Source organism: Bison bison, unplaced genomic scaffold (genome assembly GCF_000754665.1).
Source record: "Bison bison bison isolate TAMUID 2011002044 unplaced genomic scaffold, Bison_UMD1.0 scf7180017864533, whole genome shotgun sequence".
In the NCBI taxonomy this organism is placed as follows: Eukaryota; Metazoa; Chordata; class Mammalia; order Artiodactyla; family Bovidae; genus Bison; species Bison bison.
In genome coordinates, this window is record NW_011495082.1 from 16,026,936 (window position 1) to 16,050,710 (window position 23,775).

Genomic DNA, 23,775 nt, shown 5'->3' on the forward strand with positions numbered 1-23,775 from the left:
AGCTCACCAATAAAATGATTAAAAAAAAAAAAAAAAAACTATCACAGCATCTATACAAAGATGCTGTTAAGAAAAAACAGCAACATACTTTCATTCAAATTAAGATTCAGACACTGACTAAAAAACATATTTTTATGGAGCAGATGAAAACTGTGAGCACATCGTAATGGCAAAGCAGAAATGAAATAACTCAGAAAAGAAGTAGTGAGAGAAAGAGGAGATGAAGTTTGCACTGTAAAACTCCAAGAAAAAAGTAAAAGGGAATAGCCACAACTGTGTGGAAAGGAAGGTAAACCACAAGGATGAACAGGTTGAGAAAACACAGTTATGGACACATAATACAGACATTACAAAAGGGAGTAAAATGAAAGATAAAGAAAAAGGCAGAGAAAATGCAAAGGATATAAGGTGGCCAAAGAAGATTATATATACACATAATTGAAGTATCTGAGGGGGAAAAAAAAAACAACCAACTAACATCAAAGAAGAAAATACTCAGATATGTAGTTTAAGAAAATGTCCCTAAAATGTGAAAATATGCATTTAAACCTATCTGTTTCAATCTGCGTAAATGGGTGCTAGGGAACCATGAAATCAATAGTCATCCTAAGACATAGCTTCAACTGGACTTTGAAGAGACTCCAAAGTGCACAGACATATGGACTCTTGAGAATATTCTTGGTAGAAAATATGAGCATTTATATTGTATATCTGGGGCTTCCTTGGTGACTCAGCTGATAAAGAATCTGCCTGCAATGCGGGAGACCTGGGTTCGATCCCTCGATTGGGAAGCTCCCTTGGAGAAGGGAATGGCAACCCACTCCAGTATTCTTGCCTGGAGAATTCCATGGACAGAGGAGCCTGACGGGCAACAGACCAGGGGATTGCAGAGTTGGACATGACTGAGTGACTAACACTATACTGGACATCCAGCATCACACGCAGTTCTAAATGATTTCAGAATACACAGGTGGAAAAAGGCCATTAATAACTTAAATATAAGGATGAGTAAGAACTCAGGGAGTTGGTGACGGACAGGGAGGCCTGGCATGCTGCGATTCGTGGGGTCACAAAGAGTTGGACACAACTGAGCGACTGAACTGAACTGAATAAAGTCCCAAAAAGGCAAAGATCAAATTATGAACATTTTTAAAAAAAGAGAAACATTGAAATTACAAATCTGAATTACACCTTGTGCCAAATAACACTCACCTTTAACTACAATGAAATCTATCCTATTTTACTCATAATGTATTATTCCAAAGGAAAAAACTATAAGCTTTCACATACATTTCTAGCCTAATCTTTACAACATTCTGCAATCATTCTACAAATGAAGAAATTGAAGATCAAAGTCACATGCTATGAGGAGTCAGATTTTGCAACATAGCCTAATAATTGGATTCCTAGTCTTCTGATCCTCCAATACATTCTCCGTGATCTTTGGGAGCTATAATTAAATGAGCTGAGCCATTACCTAAAGAGATACAAAGCAAGATTTCCTCAAATATAATTTATGGAATCCTAGGCTTCTGAGAATTTCCATGAATGGAAGGGTGCTATGGTCAAATCAGTGTGGGAAATATTGTATTATAGTACCTCTCCTCTTAGATTAATAAGCATGCATTTATAAGTAATATGAAAGTTTTATACATTATCTGTCATACATTCAAGTGGCTTTTTTCTCCATTAATGTCTAACATCTCACAGAACTAGTGTTCCATAAAACATACTTTGGTTTGAAGTATAACGAAGGTGTCAGGTAAAACAAAACAACCCTAGGTAATTAAAAGTTTTAAATTAACTCTTGTATTGACAGACATAATTCTGAAAGGATTAGTGTTATCAGTAATCATTAGTGATTCCTAGTGCCAAGACTCTATTATTTTGGGGGGCTCCAAAATCACTGCAGATGGTGACTGCAGCCACGAAATTTTAAAAGACACTTGCTCCTTGGAAGAAAAGTTGTGACCAACCTAGACAGCTTATTGAAAAGCAGAGACATTACTTTGCCAACAAAGGTCCGTCTAGTAAAAGCAATGGTTTTTCCAGTAGTAATGTATGGATATGAGAGTTGGACTATAAAGAAAGCTGAGCACCAAAGAATTGATGCTTTTGAACTGTGGTGTTGGATAAGACTCTTGAGTCTTGGAGTCTTGCAGTTCATGGAGTCGCAAAGAGTTGGACACAACTGAGTGACTGAACTGAGTGCCAAGGCTCAAATTTTGCTTCCCATCTCTTGTCTTACAACACATCTCCTTTGAAATGAACATACAGATGTAGAAACTGTGAGGATGACTCCAAATCTCAATTTGAACTTCCAGTGTTTTATGTTCTAGAATTACACTTTTCTAAAAAAAGGAAATCTATATTTTATTTATTTAGAGTTATACTTCTAATGCCAAGCTTGTACCTCTAAATCTAAAACAAAATTCTTCACCACAAACCGAACTTCCCCACCTGATATTCCAATATCTGTTCATAACATCCATTTTCTAGTCATCAAGTCTGAAACATGAAAAGCATTCATAATATAGTCCTTGGCTATAATGACCATGTCAAGTGCTTTTTCTCCTGACACCACACCCATTGTTCAAGTCTAGTCATCTGAGTTGCCCTAAGGAGATTTTCATTTACTATTTTTTCTTTATTCAGTGACTAGGCCTGTATGACTCACTGGGCTCTTAATTACCATGCATTACTTTTATCTTATCCTCATTTATGTTAACAGCAATAAAAATAATACACACTGGGTGCTTATCTTAAGCAAGGTCCTTCAATGGCAAACATTTTCTTATCTAATCCCCAGAAAAATCCTATGAAAGTGATACTATTGCTTTCCTCATTTACAGATAAGTAAAGTCTGGTTACATTAACTTCAAAATTTCTTAAGATTTAAGAGCCTATCCTATGTATTTAAGAGATTCATCTCATGGTTAATGGTGACATAAAGTAAAATTAATGTTTCTTGAATAGTTTGGGATGTGAATTCAAAACATTTCTATAAGAGCTCCTGACTGTAAGATAAAGAGACAAAAACTTCTTAATAATAAGATTTAAAAGTTGATCTCCTGATCATCTCTAAAGTACAATAGAAACTCTGGACCTAACAGGCCATTAACCCATTAAAAGATAAGAAAACTGGAATTGCATATCATGAATATAACAGGAATGACCATAAATGCATAAAAGATTTTTTTAGCATTAGAAAAGTATATGTATAAGCATATATCAATAAATTTAAAATCTCTTAAAATAAAAATATTGACGACAAATGATATAAAATTTGAATGAACCTATTGTGGCTCAGCTGATAAAGAATCCGCCTGCAATGCAGGAGACCTGGGTTTGATCCCTGGGTTGGGAACTCACTCCAGTATTCTGGCCTAGAGAATTCCATGGACTGTATAGTCCATGGGGTCACAAAGAGTTGGACACAACTGAGTGACTTTCACTTTCACATGATTCAGGAATAAATTAAAATAGGAATCAAAAGTGTACTTCTAAAATCAACCTATCCAAAATGGTTTCTCTAGAGAATGTATATCAAAGCTCCATCAACAACAATCAATCGGTATATGGTATTTAAACTGTTCCAATATAGGGAAGAAAATAAAAAGTTTCTCACTTTGTATGAAGTATTAGCACAATTGGGCTTCCCAAGTGGCTCAGCAGTAAAGAATCCACCTGTCAGTGCAGGAGACCTGGGTTCAGTCCCTGGGCGGGGAAGATCCCCTGGAGAAGGAAATGGCAACCCACTCCAGTATGCTTGCCTGGGAAATCCCATGGACAGAGAAGCTTGGCAGGCTACAGTCCATGGGATTGCAAAAGATTCCAATGTGACTTAGCGACTAAATGGCAACAACATTAGCACAATCTCACTTCAAAACAACAGCCAGTTGCAAGGATGAGCTTAAATCAAAATATTTGTTGTTAAGAGTCAAGTTAGAATATGTGTATATTTTTATATATGAGTTAAGGTTGCAGTAGGGCACAGATAAAAGAGATAACAAGCAAATTTAAGATTTTTGTATGGATGCTTTACGAGTGAATTTTTTTTTTTACAGAGGCAGTTAAAGGAAGAAACACTGGGTGCAACTGGGCAGTTACTGAAATTGCAGCAATGTGGCCTTAGGCAGAGACACATAGCAACTTTCAACCGGGAAAATAAGCAGGAGAACCCCTCCTTCCCCACATGCAAACTCCCAGTGGCTGAATCCAACTAGAAGCCACATGACAATATAGTCCATGTGGCTTATTCTAATAAATCAGACAGCTGACAAGCTTGGTAATTCTCCTTTCTGTAATCACTTCTATCATCCAGGCTGTTTCCTTACCACCTGCCTGTCTCTCAGTTGATGAGGGATTTTACAGTCTTTATAAGTCTTCAGCTGTTCTGTCTCGATTAGGTTGCCACAGGGCTCCTTTTTTTTTTTTAATGAAAAGTATCAGTATATTTTTATTTATTATTTTATTATAATTAATGTAAGCATCTGATGCTAAAGAAGTGAAAGTGATTTAACAAACTCAGAATTTTGGCACATCCATGAAATTTCCATTTTATTTATAGCTTTAAATCACATTAGTTCAAATGCATTTCTCTACAACTATTCCAACATAGCTACTTCAGAACTATTTCAGTCATCCTTATCAGTTGACTTTACCAAAGACTTTGAATCTAAAATAAACATAAAATTTCCAATCGGTAACGTTTCATTACAAATGGGGTAAGTCACAAGTTGATGGCTGGGGCTGTTAATTTCCAATAAGACATTCTTTTGACATGTTTCTTCTGATACCCCTAGTATAAATGAGAACCTTCAGAAAACCAAAGGGCAGAACCAAGGTACATTAAAGAAGCCTCTGCAGCTTAAGCTTCCCACAGTCCTAGACCCCTGAGAGACACAAGGCAAAGCATCTTTCCAGCACAGTAAGTGGGTTTCCAATATTTCCATGTGGTCAGGCTTTCAGAGACAGACACTTAGGCATATCATGAGGATATACTATCTTGGCTCTGGTTTCCTTATCTATGCCAGAAGAGGTTAATACCCATCCAAGTCCAAAGGTGGAAGAACACATAAACAGATACGGTAATCGGCTACAGCTGACTGTAAAAGCACAGGCTGGTGCCAGCGCAGCCCTATGGCAAGTTTTCCTCCACACAGCCCAAGTAAAACAGTCCTGCTGAAGATAAACGGAACAAGGTCAGTCAGTGCACAGAGAGACAGAAACCTTCTTCCCCACCACTCTGACCTTTTAAAAGGTAGATGGTACTTAGCATATTGACTTGTGTGTGCTGCTTTTAAATATGATCTAATGCTGCTCCACTTCTTCTTGCTTCTATTCTGATGTGTCATCCCAGTTGCCTATGGTATCATATTAGGAACCCCATCAGTAATTGCATAGGCTATTCCTAACTCTTCATTCATCAATTCATTAATGCTTCATTGAGCGGCTTATTGGAGAGAGGACACAACAGGAACTGCAGCAATGCCTGGTCCAAGATGCAGGGCTGTTTCTCCATCCTCTCGCTCCTGTCTGTGGAGGGCCAGACCCCTAAGCGAGCAGACACTTTGGGGAGACCACCGCGGATAGCGGCACATGTCCCTCAGCAGGGCTGCAGCAGCCAGCCGGCCACACATTATTCTCAGCAAGGTCTGGCAGCCCGCAAGCGGGCTCTGTGCACAGTCGGCCACATTCCACGGGTTTTCTTTTAACAAGTACTATTGGGTATATGAGAGTTGCACTATAAAGAAAGCTGAGACCGAAGAATTGATGCTTTTGAACTGTGGTGTTGGAGAAGACTCTTGAGAGTCCCTCGGACTGCAAGGAGATCCAACCAATCCATCCTAAAGGAGATCAGTCCTGGTTGTTCATTGGAAGGACTGATGTTGAAGCTGAAACTCCAATACTTTGGCCACCTGGTGCAAAGAGCTGACTCATTTGAAAAGACCCTGATGCTGAGAAAGGTTGAAGGTGGGAGGAGAAGGGGACAACAGAGGATGAGATGGCTGGATGGCATCACCAACTCGATGGACGTGAGTTTGAGTAAGCTCCATGAGTTGGTGATGGGCAGGGAGGCCTGGCGTGCTGCACTCCATGGGGTTGCAAAGAGTAGGACACAACAGAGCAACTGAACTGACTGGGTACGGGTATATTAACAGGAACCCTCAGTCCAAAATACACTCTGCCTTGCCAGTGATTAAAAACAACCCAATTTCCCTTCTTAACAAGGATCCATCACTTCTGCAAATTCAGTGGTCATCTTCTCTACCTGTTGATTATTTAGTATGAAGACTAAGGCTGGAAACAAATTCTATAAGTGGATATTTAGGTACAGAACTAAAAGGCTCCAACCCACTGCCACTCCCTAGTCCAGTACCCTATGTATGCTGGCTATGGAGGTCCCAGCAACACAGAATGCATTCTGCCTCACTTAATGAATATACCATGTTCTGTAGAGAAGGAAATTTTATTCTGCAAGTTATAAGAAAACAGACACTATTCTACCAAGTCAGAGACTTCTGGGTGTTGGGGTACATAGTAAGACACACAAGTGAATTTCATGAGCAGAAGTCTGTTACTGTAATTCTGCTGCAAATGAATTTCTTCATCAGAAGTGATGCAACTTCTTCAGAAGTTAGCTATAATAATGAATTGAGTAAGTTCTAACAACATTGAGTGTTGCTAGAAGCATCACAAGTGGTAAAAATAAATTCATGTCTAGAATATGTATTTGTCTTAGGAGGACAAACTGCAACCAGGATAGATATACTCTGGCTCTCCTGGGGTATATTGGTTGCCCTAGGGAATGTTACCAAATCACTGCTCTCAGGACTAGATCCTGAAGTTGGTAAATTGGGTAATGCATCTGCAATACAGGAGTTAGACCAGTCTATGAGGAGGGAAAAATCATTTTGAACCCATGTTTAGCTTCCTTCTATACTATGTGGTCATTTTTAATATAGGTCAATTCCACAAAAAGCACAGTGACTGGGGAAAAACACTGATTGACACTCACTGGACAGACCATATTTTCTTCCTGATTGACAGTGTCTTCTACAAAGGATGCCCTCAAGTTAACAAGTGGCAAAAAAACACCTTTACATTCTAGGCTTCAGATTCAGCATCAGTCCTTCCAATGAATATTCAGCATTGATTTCCTTTAGGACTGACTGGTTTGAACTCCCTGCTGTCCAAGGGACTCTCAAGAGTCTCCTCCAACCCCACAGTTCGAAAGCATCAATTCTTGGGCACTCAGCCTTCTATTTGATCCAACTCTCACATCTGTACATGACTACTGGAAAAACAATAGCTTTGACTAAAGATACCTTTGCCATCAAAGTAATGTCTCTGATCTTTATTAATAATATGCTGTCTAGGTTTGTCATAGCTTTCCTTCCAAGGAGCAAGCATCTTTTAACTTCATGGCTGCAGTCTACTATACATGTGTATTAACTCATAGCATACTATTAAAATTACCTTGTTAACAACTTTCATTTTTGTTTTGTTTTGTTTTCAAGCTTCTGACTGGCCAGCTTATCTATTAGAGTGTTGTGCATGGAAGAGTTAGTTGCTCAGTCATGTCCAACTCTTTTGTGACCCCATGGACTGTAGCCCACCAGACTCCTCTGTCCATGGGATTTTCCAGGCAAAAATACTGGAGTGGGTTGCCATTTTCTTCTCCAGGGGATCCTCCTGACCCAGGGATTAAACCTGGGTCTCCCACACTGCAGGAAGATTCTTTACTGTCTGAGCCACAAGGGAAGCCCAGACTGTTGTGTGTGAATCAATGAAAATCTGTACCTCAGGCCTTCTCTCCTATCAAAACAGAATTTCCACAGACGATTGGCTTTTAGGAACATGCCTGAGTGGGATTTCTCTACAAAATGTTCACCTTTGGCAGGTGCCAGCAAAAACCCTTTGTAAGCCAGGCTACACCTTTTCCTGCTCTGTTAGCCAGTCACCAGGAACTCTGTGAGATCCTTGTAATGAGGACATCTGGGGTTTTGTAGTAAAACCATGCTAACTCCTGCCTATAACAACCTTTCTCCATTGGAAAAGAGGGAAGTGCAAGTCAATAAAAAACAAGTAGGCCAGTAGTATGAGATATATGCCTATAGTTACTTGCACCTTTCAAATTTATTTTCATCTACCATTTCATTTAAAAACAAAATGTCCAACTTTCACATGTCTAATTTTATGATTTGTTCCCTTGTAGCTCAGCTAGTAAAGAATCTGCCTGCAACGGTGGAAACCCAAGTTCAATCCTGGGTCTGGAAGATCCCCTGGAGAAGGAAATGGCAACCCACCGCAGTATTCTTGCCTGGAGAATCCCCTGGACACAGGGGCCTGGTAGGCTACAGTCCACAGGGTCACAGAGTCAGACACGTCTGAGCAACTAAACCACCACCACCACAGTAGTAACATACTTTATGATGAGGAGTTCAGGTTGCACAGTGATCCTAATCCTGTTTATGTCTAATATACCAGCACTGAGGAGCAAACCAATGGTTGCTTTTCAAAAGAATAATGTAGGCAAAAAAGCTTAGCCTTACTAAAAAAAACCCAGGGGTCCTCCCTGTGAAGACTTGCCAGAGGCTTCCTATATCTTCCCTGTCTGCCATCAGTTCAGTTCAGTCACTCTGTCGTATCTGACTCTTTACGACCCCATGGACTGCAACACACCAGGCCTCCCTGCCCATCACCAAATGCTGAAGCTTACTCAAACTCAGGCCCATCGCATCGGTGATGCCATCCAATCATCTCATCCTCTGTCGCCCCTTCTCCTCCTGCCTTCAATCTTTCTCAGCATCAGGGTCTTTTCTAAGGAATCAGTTCTTCCCATCAGGTGGCCAAAGTATTTGGAGCTTCAGCTTCAGGTATGGCCAACGGGTATGGACAATATTTATGACAGTGTTCTTTGGACAGTCTGCCATAAACAGTCATAAACATTGTCCATACCTGCTGCAAGAACTTTATCACGTTCCAGAACTCAGAAGGCCTTTGAGCAATACAGGTCAATTAAAATAGACTGTGGAGTAGATAAAACCATGGCCCCACTTGCTGTTAATAGCACTGAATGGATTAAGGTGACCCCAAGCAAAATACATCCCATGCCATTTGTTTTAAAACCTACTTGTTTTAATGACCTGAACTTCAAGCAAATACTTTTAATTGGAAAATAAGGCTCAGGGAAAAGTGCCAAAGGGTTTGACTCTTCCTTACTCTGATAAGCCTAACTAAGGCCAAAGAGACAAGACACAATGCAAAACTTAGAGTGTGATTATTGGCACATAAACCTGAATCATGTGAAATGATTTTCTTGGGCTCCAAAATCACTGCAGATGGTGACTGAAGCCATGAAATTAAAAGACACTTGCTCCTTGGAAGAAAAGCCATGACAAAACTAGAAACCATATTAAAAAGCAGAGACATTATTTCGCCGACAAAGGTCTGTATAGTCAAAACTATGGTTTTTCCAGTAGTCATATATGGATGTGAGTTGGACCATAAACAAGGCTGAGCGCTGAAGAATTGATGCTTTTGAACCATGGTGCTGGAGAAGACTTTTGAGAGTCACCTGGACTGCAAGGAGATCAAACCAGTCAATCCTGAAGGAAATCAATCCTGAATAATCATTGAAGGGCCTGATGCTGAAGCTGAAGCTCCAATACTTTGGCCACCTGATCCAAGAGCTGACTCACTGGAAAAGACCCTGATGCTGGGAAAGATTGAAGGCAGGAGGAGAAGGGGACGACAGAGGACAAGATGGTTGGATGGCATCACCGACTCAATGGACATGAGTTTGAGAAAGCTCTGGGAGATGGTGAAAGACAGGAAAGCCTGGCGTGCTGCAGTCCATGGGGTCACAGAGAGTTGGACACGACTGAGGGACTAAACAATAACAATACCTGAATCAATTAGTTTCTGAACCATCTACACTATTAAATGAACCATTAGCCTCTTCTAGGAGAGATTGTGACTGAATAAATATTAAAATGACCCTCAGTTCCCTAATTTTTATAGGCAAGAAACAGGCTAATACAACTTTTAAGCATCCAAATATAGCCAAGGATAATTATAAAACAGGACCAACAGAGAAAAATGAATTGTAAAGCCCCTCCCAAGAAGCTGGAGGAGAGTTTACTCAAGGAACAAGCATGACAGCTTCCCAGTGGGATTTCAGGATTTCTCTGAAACAGTGACTCCTGGCGTGCAGTCAACATTGCAGTCTATGGGGTTGCAAAGAATCAGACAGGTCTGAACAACTAAACAATGAACAACAAATTTCTGTTTTTAAAATGTAAACAGAATGTTAACTGGAAATACAAAGAAGAGCCAAATAAATAATACAAATATAAAGAGTCATATCAACTCAAGATGTATCACAGATTTAAATGGAAAATGGAAAACTATAAACAGACTGGCTCCAAATTGGGAAAGGAGGACGTCAAGGCTGTATACTGCCACCCTGTTTATTTAACTTATACGCAGAGTATATCATGTGAAATGCCAGGCTGGATGAAGCTCAAGCTGGAATCAAGACTGCCAGGAGAAGTATCAATAACGTCAGATATGCAGATGATACCACCCTAATGGCAGAAAGCAAAGAGGAACTAAAGAGTCTTTTGATGAAAGTGAAAGAGGAGAGTGAAAAAGGTGGAATAAAATTCAACATTCAAAAAAATAAGATCATGACATCTGGTCCCATTACTTCATGGCAAATAGAAGGGGAAGCAATGGAAACAGAGACAGACTATTTTCTTGGGCTCCAAAAGCACTGCAGTTGGTGACTGCAGCCATGAAATTAAGACAGTTGCTCCTTAGAAGAAAAATTATGACCAACCTAGACAGCATATTAAAAACCACAGACATTACTTTGCTGACAAAGGTCCCTCTAGTCAAAGCTATGGTTTTTACAGTAGTCACGGATGGATGTGAGAGCTGGACTATATAAACAGCTGAGCGCCAAAGAATTGATGCTTCAGAACTGTGGTGTTGGAGAAGACTCCTGAGAGTCCCTTATACTGCAAGGAGATCCAACCAGTCCATCCTAAAAGAAATAAGTCCTGAATATTCATTGGAAGGACTGATGAAGCTTCAGTACTTTGGCCACCTGATGCAAAGAACTGACTCCTTAGAAAAGACCCTGATGCTGGGAAAGATTGAGGGCAGGAGGAGAAGGGGATGACAGAGGATGAGATGGTTGGATGGCATCACCAACTCAATGGACATGAGTTTGAGTGAACTCCGAGAGTTGGCGATGTACAGGGAAGCCTGGCGTGCTGCAGTCCATGGGGTTGCAGAGTCAGACACAACTGAGCAACTGAACTGAACTGATAAACTTTTTGAAGAAAAGAAATAGAAAACCTTTGAGATCAAGGACTAGGAAACGAGTTCTTAGGCTTGACAACAAAAGGAAAAAGAGAGACACTGAATTTCACTCAAATTAAAATTTTTTGCTCTGTGAAAATCTCTGTTAACGATGTTGAAAAGGATAAGCTACAGACAAGATGAGAATATTTGCAACCTACCTATGTGACAAAGATCTAGTACTTGAAATACATAAGTAACTTTCAAAACTCTACAGTAAAAAAAAAAAAACAACAATCTAGTTAGAACATGGGCAAAAAATAAAAAAGATATTACATGAAGGACAAACAGATGGCAAAAGAGCACAAGCAAAGATGCTCAACATCATTAGCCATTAGGGAGATGCAGATTACAAGCATAACAAGATTTCACTACAACCTATCAAAATGGGTAAAATAAACAATACTGAGGGGGAATTCCCTAGTGGTCCAGTGGCTAGGACTCCATGCTCCCAATTCAGGGGGCCTGGTTTCCATCTTTTTTCAGGAACTAGATCCCACATGCCCCAATTAAAGAGCTCACATGCTGCAACTAAAAATTACCGCATGTCACAACAAAGATTGAATATCTCGTGTGCAGCAACTAAGATCCAGCACAGCCAAATAAATAAAAATAAATACTAAAAAAAAACTTTTAAAGTAATGACAGCAAGAAATGTTGGCAAGGACGTAGATAAACTGGATCATTCATACATTGCCAATGGTACTGTCACTCTGGAAAACAGTAATAAACTAAGCAGAGAACTATCATACGACGCATCAGATTTACTCCGAGGTGTCCATCCCAGAGAATGAAAAGTATGTTCACACAAAAATCCGTATACAAATGCTTATAACTTAACTTGGGATAGCCAAAAAACTAAGATCAACTCAAATGCCCTTTAGCAGATAAATGGTTGAACAAAACATGGTAAATCCATACCATGAAAAACTTATTAATTAGCAATAAAAAGGAAAGAGTAATTAATAAACTCAACCCTGATGAGTCTTTACAGAATTATTCTGAATGAAAAAAGTCAATTTCAAAATGTTAAGAACTGTATAACTACCAAAGTATAGTACAATTTTTAAACACAAAAATGTTATGAGATGCTTTATTATAGAAAAGTTTTAAAATGTAATTATTTAGCTCTGTGAGAATGGTTAATATATATAATTGAATATGGTACAAGAACAAGAATGCTCATACATTGTAAACTATGAAAAATATTATACTAACTCTATAAGAGACATACACAATAAAAATATTAAGACAATCCCAAAGTTGCTCTCTTGAGGAAAGAATAATAATGAATTTTTTTCCCCTCTTTCTACTGTTTAGTTTTACTCAAACTGTCTGCCATGACCAATAGAACTTTTCTAACCAGAAAAATAAAATGCATTAATAAAAATCACAACAAAGGAGGGTCAGTTAAATAGATTATCTATAAAATGAAACAATATAAAAGCATAAATATTCTTCATTTTGTCTTTTTAATATTTACAATATCCCACATATATTCTAAGTTAAAGAATAGATACCCGTAAGTTCAAAATATTGTTTCCTTAGAATGTGCATTGGTATATATATGTGAAAATGTGATAAAAAGATATATGAATATGTATAAAGGTTAGTAAGAAGGTATGAGAATATATTAATGACTCAGTTCAGTTCAGTTGCTCAGTAGTGTCTGACTCTTTGCCACCCCATGGACTGCAGCACACCAGGCTTCCCTGTCCATCACCAACTCCTGGAGCTTACTCAAATTCATGTCCATCGAGTCAGTGATACCATCCAGCCATCCAATGACTATGGATGGATCCAATGACTATGGTATTAATGACTATGTAATGTAAAAGTGCAATTCTGCATAACTACTTGTGAATACACATACGAATATGTGTATACATTAAAAGGCTGAACTACTGACAGTGTGCTATCTAGGATGTGTTATCATGCAGACTTACTTCCTTTTATTCCATATATTCTAGTTTTTCCCCTTTTATATCATTTTTTTTAATTTTTCTATCTTCTGATTGGCTGCCAAAGGGACATATCATATTCAAAATTAGGAAAAATTTAAAACTATTTAGAAAGAGGTACCTTGGCTATTTAAAAGGCAATATTTTAGTATGTTATACTGAGTAGCCCCAATTAATTTAGCTACAGCAAATCAAGTTTCGCCAGACTTTTGGATATGCTGATATCAAATGGCACTTACAAAAACATATGTATCAGACTGAAAGATTTTTAGTTGTCCATATTGTAACTACCATTGATAATAACTAAAACAAACCAAGAAAGGCAGTTTTTTACATTAAAATAGCTGTTAATTAGCATGAACAGAATTTTTATTCATTACTATTATTTGATGAGAACTTACCAATACCAGGCACTGCCTTAGCACTGTGTGTAATTTCCTATGAAGTAGCAGTTACTACTACCATCATGATTTATAGTTGAGAAAAACCTGTGCAGGATCACACAGCTCTATCATCCAGTGCTCGAGCAAAAATTTAAACTGTTTTGTCTGACCTTAACATTCCTGTTATACTACTGATACTTTCATTCAATGTAATGTGCTAATACCACTAAAATAAAAGAAAAAATACAGTAAAACACACTGGCTAATTTGTGCATTTTTAAGAACTAGTGACCAAGAAAATTGAATTTCCTCATTTTTTTCTCACCACAATTTTTACCAACCATTCTGAGGAAGCTACAAAAAGCATTGCTTAATCATTACCTCCCATATATTACATCTGGTTAGACACAACTATGCCTATGGTCCGCTTGAATGCCCTACCAGACATTTCCTTTTATTTCACACATGAAGATAACGAAGGGTAATCACTATTACAGTCTATCCAAAAACATCTGACATTTTGGTATCACTTTAGAAGTACAGTAGACAGTGAAATCAATATTTTAGCAAGCAATTTAAGATGAAAGCCAAAAATTTAATATCAATGCATTTCGCTTCTATTTCTGAATATGCTTCTCATTTTAGCTTCCTTTTTCATGTTGCAAATTTTTAAGATACCAAATCTTACCCATAAAAGTCATTTATGGCAAATAATCTTTGACTCTGATAACTTATAATTCTTTCCAACTCAGTGGCCAAAAGAAGGGAAAATTATTCTTTATGGAGTAATTTTGGGTTCCATAAGGCCAAGCTAATCGAAAATGTGAACAGAGAATCCCAGACTGCCTTTATCTGCCGTAACCTACTCTTACTGCCTTCTGTGAAAGGACAAGGCATCAGACTCCTAACATGCCTCTTCTGAAGGGGTCCAGTCATTCATTTATATGTCTGATAACAAACATTTCTCAGGTACCTACTATGCATCATATGCTGTTATAGGTGCTGGCCATAATGAAGTTTCTAAATCCAATAATCTGGAGGAGAAAATGTAAAGTGAATAGTGGAAGCAGGGTAAAAGGGACAAGCATATCCATGGAGTTCTTTGGTCAATAAGTTCAGAACCATACATTTCATATACCCTAACCAAAGAGTCACACAATGCATTCACTTTTACAGTGATACAATAAGGCACGTCTTCAGCATTCATCTTTTCTCAAACTCATTGAACTAGAGGAATCCATGCTTAACATATCCCTGATACCATCAGAAACTCGGCTTGGCAGATCATATTTTGGTAAATGTAGCAACATTACTGTCTCTTGTTCAAGACCACGAACTTTAAAATTTGTATCTGTCTGCAAACTATAACTGTGGGCAGAATTGAGTTTGTGCTAACATCTCATTGACACATGCCTCCCTACTTATTTTTCTCTGTGAGTTTCCTCTATTTCAGAAGTTAGGTCATGTGAATTTCAACAAAACTGGCTACATTAAAGTAGGTAGTATTTCCTTATGCTTGTGAAACTCCTGTTTTAAAGGAAAATATAAAGCAATAATCCTGAAATGAAAAGAAACATTTATTTCTATGTCCACAGTTGATACTACTAAATAAGGAAATTCTAAACTGGACACGTATTTCCCAAAATGGACTTCTAAAATAACCAGGGTAATTTTTAAAAACATAAATTCCTGAGTTTCACTTCTTGAATTAGAATTAGGATCTCCACAGGGCATTAAATAAGGGTACCAACCGTCTAGGATAATTCATATTATCAAGACCATGAACTTTAAAATGTGTATATGTCTGCAAACTATAACTGTGAGCAGAATTGAGTTTGTGCTATTATCTCATTGACACATGCCTCCCTACTTATTTTTCTCTGTGAGTTTCTTCTATTTCAGAAGTTAGGTCATGTGAATTTCAACAAAACTGGCTACATTAAGGTAGGTAACCTGGGAAACAGTAAAAACAGTGATGTTAAAAACAATGATAGGTTCTTCTACAGCACTGAATACCCCTAAAGTTAGCTCTAGCTCTTTTACTGTTGTATATTAAATTTAAAGATCATTTCAAATAATTCACTTTATTACACTACTATATATTTTAACCTAAGAAACCACCTGCCCTCTTTATTGCATTATAGTAAAATTTAAATCTAAGAAAAATCAAAGTGATTTTCATAAGAAAGAAGCAATATAAAGAAGGAGGAACACCCAGAGACCAAGCAAAATTAAAGCGTCCTGTATTTCACTGAAAAACTCTAAGATTTTTGGCCCTCTGTCTTTTCCATTCTAGGCAAGAATTCCATATTCAAAAAAAAAAAGCTTTAAGAACACAAGACAAAGACAAAACAGTAATTAAAAATTAAGTCCAATCTTGAGTCCTGCTCTAATCATTTTCCTAATTCAACATTTTTAGTTAGTCAGCCTGTGCAACTAAAGTCCTTTGATGCAAAATGCTCCCTGAAATACCATTTCTAAAACATTAGAAATTTAGTGATTAAGCAAATGGGAAGTGTTGAGAGCTATATATATATATATTTTTTTTTTTTTAGAGAAAAGGATATGAAAGAGAAACAAGAAAACAATACAACTTAAGAAAATGTATCCAACTATTGATCAATAGAGAAAAACAGCTTTACTGGATTTAGTAATTAGTTCTCTATAATTCTTAAGTGTTTACAAATGACTCCTGTCACAAAGTCTCAAAGACAAGAAAAGATTATTTTATTTACCAGCATTAAATTAACACTCATCCAAAGGAAATTAAAAGGTGTTTGGATGAAGACAAAATGTTATGCGGCAAAGTTTTGATTATTTATTGCATTTTAACAATATTTAAAAGCTATATTAAAATATGTTATGTTCTGTTGTTGGTCTGACCCAGGTCTTGTGCACAGCAGGCAGACACTTTACTGTCTGAGCCACCAGGGAAGCCAAAAATACAGCAAAAATGAGTGGCGAATATGATTTACTTGAAAATGGTTTATGACATTATTCTATTCTCAGGTTAACATATAAAGAAATTAGCCCTTAGAAGCATTTATTTCCCTAAAATTAATTCTTCCTTTTTTGTGTGTTTGTCTTTCCTTTTTTTTGAAATTAATTCTTCCTTTTTTCTTGTGTTTGTCCAATAACAACAAGTAAAACTTCTCTTTGATAAATGTTATTTTTTCCATTCAAAGTTAGATAATTGCTTCTAACCCTTCAGTTCAGTTCAGTTCAGTTCTAACCCTTATGTCTCCACTAAAATTTTCTTTAAGAAAATAATTTCCCAAACCTACTTAAATTTATTTTTTATAGAATAGAAAATTCAAGCTGTTTCCAAACACTTTTCTTCCTTTTTTGCTAATTCTTAACCTCCTTTTGTGTTATTCTCACACCTGTGGAAATTATACATGCTTATCATATTTCATATTTTGTTTTCTTCTACTTACCAATTATATTACATTACTTTAATCTCCTCTTACAGAGAGTATTTCATCCAAACTGCTGTTTGGTTTCCCTCAAGTTCAAAACAATACCAACAAAAAAAGCATACAAAGGAATATATTCATTTTCTCAATGTTGGTTTCAAATTAACTTAAAATGACATGTATGATTCAAATAATATGATTTCTTAATGGTATACTCTTTAGGTTATTTATTTAAAATTACCTAAGAAGATTATACATTTCCTTCTAATTTATTTCCAAAAGCTTTCAAATTCATTTGTTTTCCTTTTCTCACTTAAATCTCCAGTTTTTTTTCAACATTCTCCTTAGAGTTGGATAAATAACTCAGATTTGTGGTTACACGATCCTGTATTTACAAAAGTGGATTAATTCACTTGAGCAGACAAGTTAGTGCAGACCATTAAAACTGGCTATCTGTTACAGATGGCCCAAAAGCACACAAAAGGATGGTCAACAACACTAACTAGTATACAGATGCAAATTAAATCTACAATGAGGTATTACCACTCGCAGTTCAGAATAGTCATCATCAACAAATTTACAAACAATAAATACTGGAGAGGGTGTGGAGAAAAGGGAACCCTCCTACACTGTTCACGGCAATGTAAATTGGTAAAGCCACTATGGAGAACATGGAGGTTCCTTAAGAAACTAACAACAGAACTACCATATAATCCAGCAATCCTACTTCTGGACGTATCTATGGAGAAAACTATAATTCAAAAATAGACATCTACTCCAATGTTCAAAGCAACACTGTTTACAATAGAAAGGACATGGAAGCAACCTAAATGTCCATTGACAGAGGAATGGATAAAGATGTGGTACGTGTGTACAATGGAATATTACTCAGCCACAAAAAAGAACAAAATAACACCATTTGCAACAACATGGATGGACCTAGATACTGTCATACTGAGTGAAGTAAGTCAGAGAAAGAAATATCATTTGATATTACTTACTTGTGGAATCTAAAAAAATGGTACAGATGAGCCTATTTACAAAACAGAAATAGTCACAGATGTAGAAAACAAACTTATGGTTACCAAGGGGCTTCTCTGACAAATCAGTTGGTAAAGAATCCACCCGCAATGAGGGAGAACTGGATTAGATCCCTGGGTTGGGAAGATCCCCTGGAGAAGGGAAAGGCTACCCACTCCAGTATTCTGGCCTGGAGAATTCCATGGACTGTATAGTTCATGGGGTTGCAAAGAGTCAGATACAACTGAGCAACTTTCACAAGGGAGAAGGGGGAAGGGATAAGTTTGGAGACTGGAACCGACATATACACACTGCTATATATAAAATAGGTAACTAATAAGGACCTACTGTATAGCACAGGAAACTCTATTCAATATTCTGTAATGACCTATGTGGTAAAAGAATCTAAAAAAGAGTGGATATATGTAAATGTGGGATTCTCTGGTGGCTCAGACAGTGAAGAATCTGCTGACAGGAGACCTGGGTTCAATCCCTGGGTCAGAAAGACCCCCAGAGAAGGGAATGGCAACCCACTCCAGTATTCTTGCTTGGAGAATTCCATGGGTAAAGGAGCCTGGCGGGCTATAGTCCATGGGGTCGCAAAGAGTCAGACACACTGAAAACTCACACACACACATACATGCTCCACCTTGCTGTACAGCAGAAACTAACACAACATTGCAAATCAACTTTAATAAAAATTAAAATAAAACTGGCTATATGAACTTAGGGAAGAAATGGCATAATTTCTTAAAAATGTTGTAATTATTTTATATACTTAATTAACCACCAGTAATAAATAAAAATTTTTAAAAACCTAAACAAAGCATAAAAACTAGTATTAATTTTAGCTGTTATTGACCACCTATGAAATCACCAGAAATTCACTTCACCTATTTTCCTAGGGGGTGTGTATGTGTGTGTGTGTGTGTGTGTATGTGCGAATTAGTCACTCAGTTGTATCTGACTTTTTGCAACCCCATGGATTGTAGCCCGCCAGGCTCCTCTGTCCATGGAATTCTTCAGGCAAGAATACTCCAGTGGGTTGCCATTTCCTTCTCCAGGGGATCTTCTCATTCCAGGGATAGAATCCAGGTCTTCTGAATTGCAGGTGGATTCTTTACCATCTGAGACACAAGGGAAGCCCTGTCCTAAGGTTCTTCATGGTAAAAGAAGGGATTCACAACTTCTAACATTCTATTTGCAAGTGTCCAGTTTCCTTTACATATATAATGTAATTTCAACCCTGAGTTTTTTATCTGTTACATTGTAAACACCTCCACTTACACACAAACACAGCCCAGTGACATTTCTATTAAGGAAAAGTTTCAGGAAAAAAAGAATGTAAAAATTTCAAAATAGCAACCAGGCATTTTTCATATATTGACTGCGGAAGAGTAACTGGTATATTCTTTCCTAAAAGTCAGTGTGACATTACCTATCAAAAATTAGAATAAGGAAGCCCTTCTAACCAGTGTTTTCATTTCTAGGAATGAAGACTAAAGAATGACTTGAACATTTACATAAACATTCATGTCTACAGAGATATATTGCAACACTGGATATATAGTATGCAGTTCATACTTAAGTCCAAACCTGAATTCTTGATTTGCACTCCCAATTCTGTTCTACCCAGTCTTCCACACAAGAGTAAATGGCTCTAGTTGGCCAAACCAAATATGAAGGAGTCATTATCCATTCTTTCTTCACAATCAATCCACTATAAAGACCCATCTCTTTTTCCTCCAAAGCAGATTGAAAATCAATCACTCCTCTAAATTTCTACTGTTACCAATCCCACCCCAACCACCTTTATTGCTCACCTGAACTATAGTGAAAATCTCCTGGGTGATTTTCTCACAAATACTCTTGTCCCTCAGAACAACAGACGCCAAATGATCATTTAAAAACATAAATAAGATCATGTAATCCCCTGTGTAAAACTCTCTCATGAATTCCCATTGCATTTAAAGACAAATCCAAATGACTCACGCTGTGGTCTGCCTGCCTCTCAAGTTTATCTCAGCTACTTTCTCCCTACCTTTGAGAATGCTGGCCAAAATTGACACTTCCTAAAATCTACCAAGCTGTCTCCTGCTCCAAAGCCTGCAATCATTTTTTCTCCTGCCTGGAAATCATCTTTCAGGACTGGCTCCTCATTATCCAGTTTTTATCACAATAGCCTTCCCTTGCCCATGTATTTTCCCTTGTGTGCACTATTACTTCATACTATTTCTTCCCTTATACACTCACCTCAATAGTGTTTGTTGCTTTATTTTGTATTTCCTCCCACTAGTATATACAATCCAGAGGGCATGAAACTGTTTCACTGCTATTATTTCGGCATCAGGTAGAGTCCATATCAATAAATATTCATCATACCAATGGCAGAATAAGGGCAAACTGAATTTTTATTTTTATTTTCCATAGAGAAATTGTTATTTAAATTATTAGTAAATTTAGAGTAAAAAATTTACAGCTCCTCCAATTCATCTACCTAATCTACTTCAACTAAAATCATGGAAAACATCAACATGAATGTGGTGAAAACTTGCATGATATACAATAATGTACTGAAAGTTTATAATCTGGTTTCAAGAACCTTTTTGGCTTCATCTCTGGCCACACACTTCTTAATTTGTGGCAATTTCCCTTTGGGGAATAGAAATTATTCAAACTGGCTGCGACACAACGGGTGTATGGAAGAGAGGAAGCAAAGAAGATGGCTGAGGACAGATCAGGCTTTTGCACTTGGAGCAGGTGTTTATATTTTAGTTCAAAGAGTTAAAGTTGTATTTTTTTTTTTAACAAAGTCTGTATACTTTAAGAACAGTAGGGTATCTGATCAACTGGAAAAATGAGGGATTAAAATCCGGACAAAGATCACCACCTAAAGGCTATCAATACAATACTGTTTTTGCTATCACAGAATCAGTTTTGTATTTCTTGTGACAGACAAAAATTCAGCTTTTCCCTTACCATTAGGATATCAAAGATACTATACGAAATCCTGCATGTCTTATTTATAAAACTACTCCCAGAGAAAGTATGTGCAGTTGAGCTAATAAAATTTTATGGAATCTTAGATAATATACTAGAACCCAGTAACTGTTCTTTCTATAGATAACACATTCACCTTATCTCATTCATTTCAAGCTTTATCACCTTTTTAATATATCTTCTCTTGATCCATATACTTGCAAATTCTATTTTTACTTCTAAAATGAAGTTTGCTTACTTAGTATGTACATCCCTAAAACCACACTGTATGATATATATACTTTGTTATTGAAAATACTGTCCTATTGTCAGTCTACAACTGGGAAATAGATCTTGGGAAATGTTAACACTTTAATATGAATCTTCAATATAATACAAATATAAAAATCTTAACTTTTTGAAAATAATGACTGTCATGCAGCAGGCCCCAGTTCCCCTTTCTTCTTACTATAAGCCTTTTTTTCATTTACCTAACCTCTGAAAGCTTCTGATTTTGTGGCTCTCTGATTTTATTTCAATATTTGCTATTAAAAGTCTCAGGAAGGACAAAAATGTCTACTTTCATTTGTACATTTCTCGGGTTCTCCCATAATTGGTTTTCCATTAAAAAAAGATACTTTGGGGGAAAAAAGGAGAAGGAATATAAATAATCAAACTTCCTTTTTCTGAGCCTTTAAATAATGTACTGAGCAGAGCAACACTTTAGGTAACTAAGTTCTGTGTCTCTAAATCAGAGTCAAAAGTGAAACTGGTTTCAGTACTCAGAAAAGGCCCTACTCCTGTAAGTTTCACCTCTCATTCTCAAATCAGGAGTCAACAGGTCCAGGGTGCAGAGCTGTAAGCACAGCAAACAGAACTAAGGGGAAAAACTAGATCTTAAAGCCCCAGCGAAGCCACACCACCAGCAAAGCAAAAAGGTCATGTTTTTTTTTAAGGAAGATTGTGTATAATATGGGGAATGAGTATTAGAAGATTAAAAACTTGGAGATCCACTGAAGCAATGAACAATGCACAATCTGTCTCAATAATCTCCTACTCCACACAAATCACATCGTAACAAAGCAGTGAACACTGGAAGACAGCTAAGCCCTTACCCTAAATACCATACAAGTGAGGTGCAGTACAGAGCCAATACAACTTCTTAAAACAAGCAAGAAGGGAACAGAAACTTACCTTCATAAAGAGACCCAAATTGGTATTTTCCACTAAAAAATTTGGGCAGTGAAAACACAAGCGCTCCCAGCCCTAACATAAAGGATGCAAACGCAAGCCATCTGGGTTTGTGTCCTCTTTCACCAATGAACGATACAAATAAAGACAGCAAACAGAAGGCAATGTCATAGCTTGATGATATCAAGCCGGTCAGGGAACTCTGCAGTTCATAGCGCTTCTCGATAGTGGAAATGCTAATATTTACTAGGCCATTCACCACAATACCTAAAAGAGAAAAGAGTAAATTTATGTGCATTATTACAACTTTACCATATAGAGTATGATAATTAACATGACATTACTAAAGTTTGTTCATTTCTATTGATATTTTTAAATGTCCAATTTTAAAAATCTCAACGTTTCAAAACTAAGCAAGCCAAACATATTTCCTTTACAAATCAATTCTCTTTTAAATTATACATTTGTAAATTTTCAGTCATTAAGTAAAGTTGATGTTTATCACATACTGAATTACAGCTAACCATGTTTCTTTAAATACAAAAGAGACTGGTAAAGTCTCATGAAGCTGATTCATTAGAGAGTTTCCAGGTATAGTATATTCCCATGGGCCTCACTTGGAAGACTACAAAACATATAGGTGATTGAGAGGTTAAAAGCTAAAACTGTTCAAATTACTCAATCCTTGACTTAGTCTTAGGAAAGGTGCAATTGAGTTCTCAAACCTCTACCTTCTTCCAGCACTCTTAGAGTCATTAAAGTCATCATTTAAAAGTTCCTGGGGCAAAAACAAACAAACAAAAAGTCTATTTCAATTACTAGCATTCTAAATCATAGGCAACGTGACAGAAAATAACAACTTACACTTCATCTGCTCATTATAACTGTGATTAAAGAATATAAGATAAACAAGAAAAAGCTGAAAATTCAAATCTGACTAACAACAAAAATGTCTAATTAGGATACTGATTATACATAAGTTTAGATATTACTATGTTGCTGCTGCTGCTAAGTCACTTCAGTTGTGTCCGACTCTGTGCAACCCCATAGACGGCAGCCCACCAGGCTCCCCCGTCCCTGGGATTCTCCAGGCAAGAACACTGGAGTGGGTTGCCATTTCCTTCTCCAATGCATGAAAGTAAAAAAATTACTCAGCCATTAAAAAGAATACATTTGAATCAGTTCTAATGAGGTGGATGAAACTGGAGCCTATTATACAGAGTGAAGTAAGCCAGAAGGAAAAACACCAATACAGTATACTAACGCATATATATGGAATTTAGAAAGATGGTAACAATAACCCGGTGTATGAGACAGCAAAAGAGACACTGATGTATAGAACAGTCTTATGGACTCTGTGGGAGAGGGAGAGGGTGGAAAGATTTGGGAGAATGGCATTGAAACATGTAAAATATCATGTAAGAAACGAGTTGCCAATCCAGGTTCGAT

The 23,775-nt window shown here is 37.1% G+C and overlaps 1 protein-coding gene across 1 annotated transcript in view; it reads right to left on the bottom strand.

Moving 5' to 3' along the window:
* Positions 1 to 23,775, bottom strand: part of SLCO4C1 (solute carrier organic anion transporter family, member 4C1) — a gene marked incomplete at its 5' end in the record, with an annotated part of 86,672 nt that overhangs the window by 58,825 nt on the left and 4,072 nt on the right. The window contains one exon of the mRNA XM_010832004.1: positions 22,330 to 22,593. Within this exon, the coding sequence (XP_010830306.1) occupies positions 22,330 to 22,593 (264 nt within the window). The remainder of the gene's footprint in view (positions 1 to 22,329; positions 22,594 to 23,775) is intronic.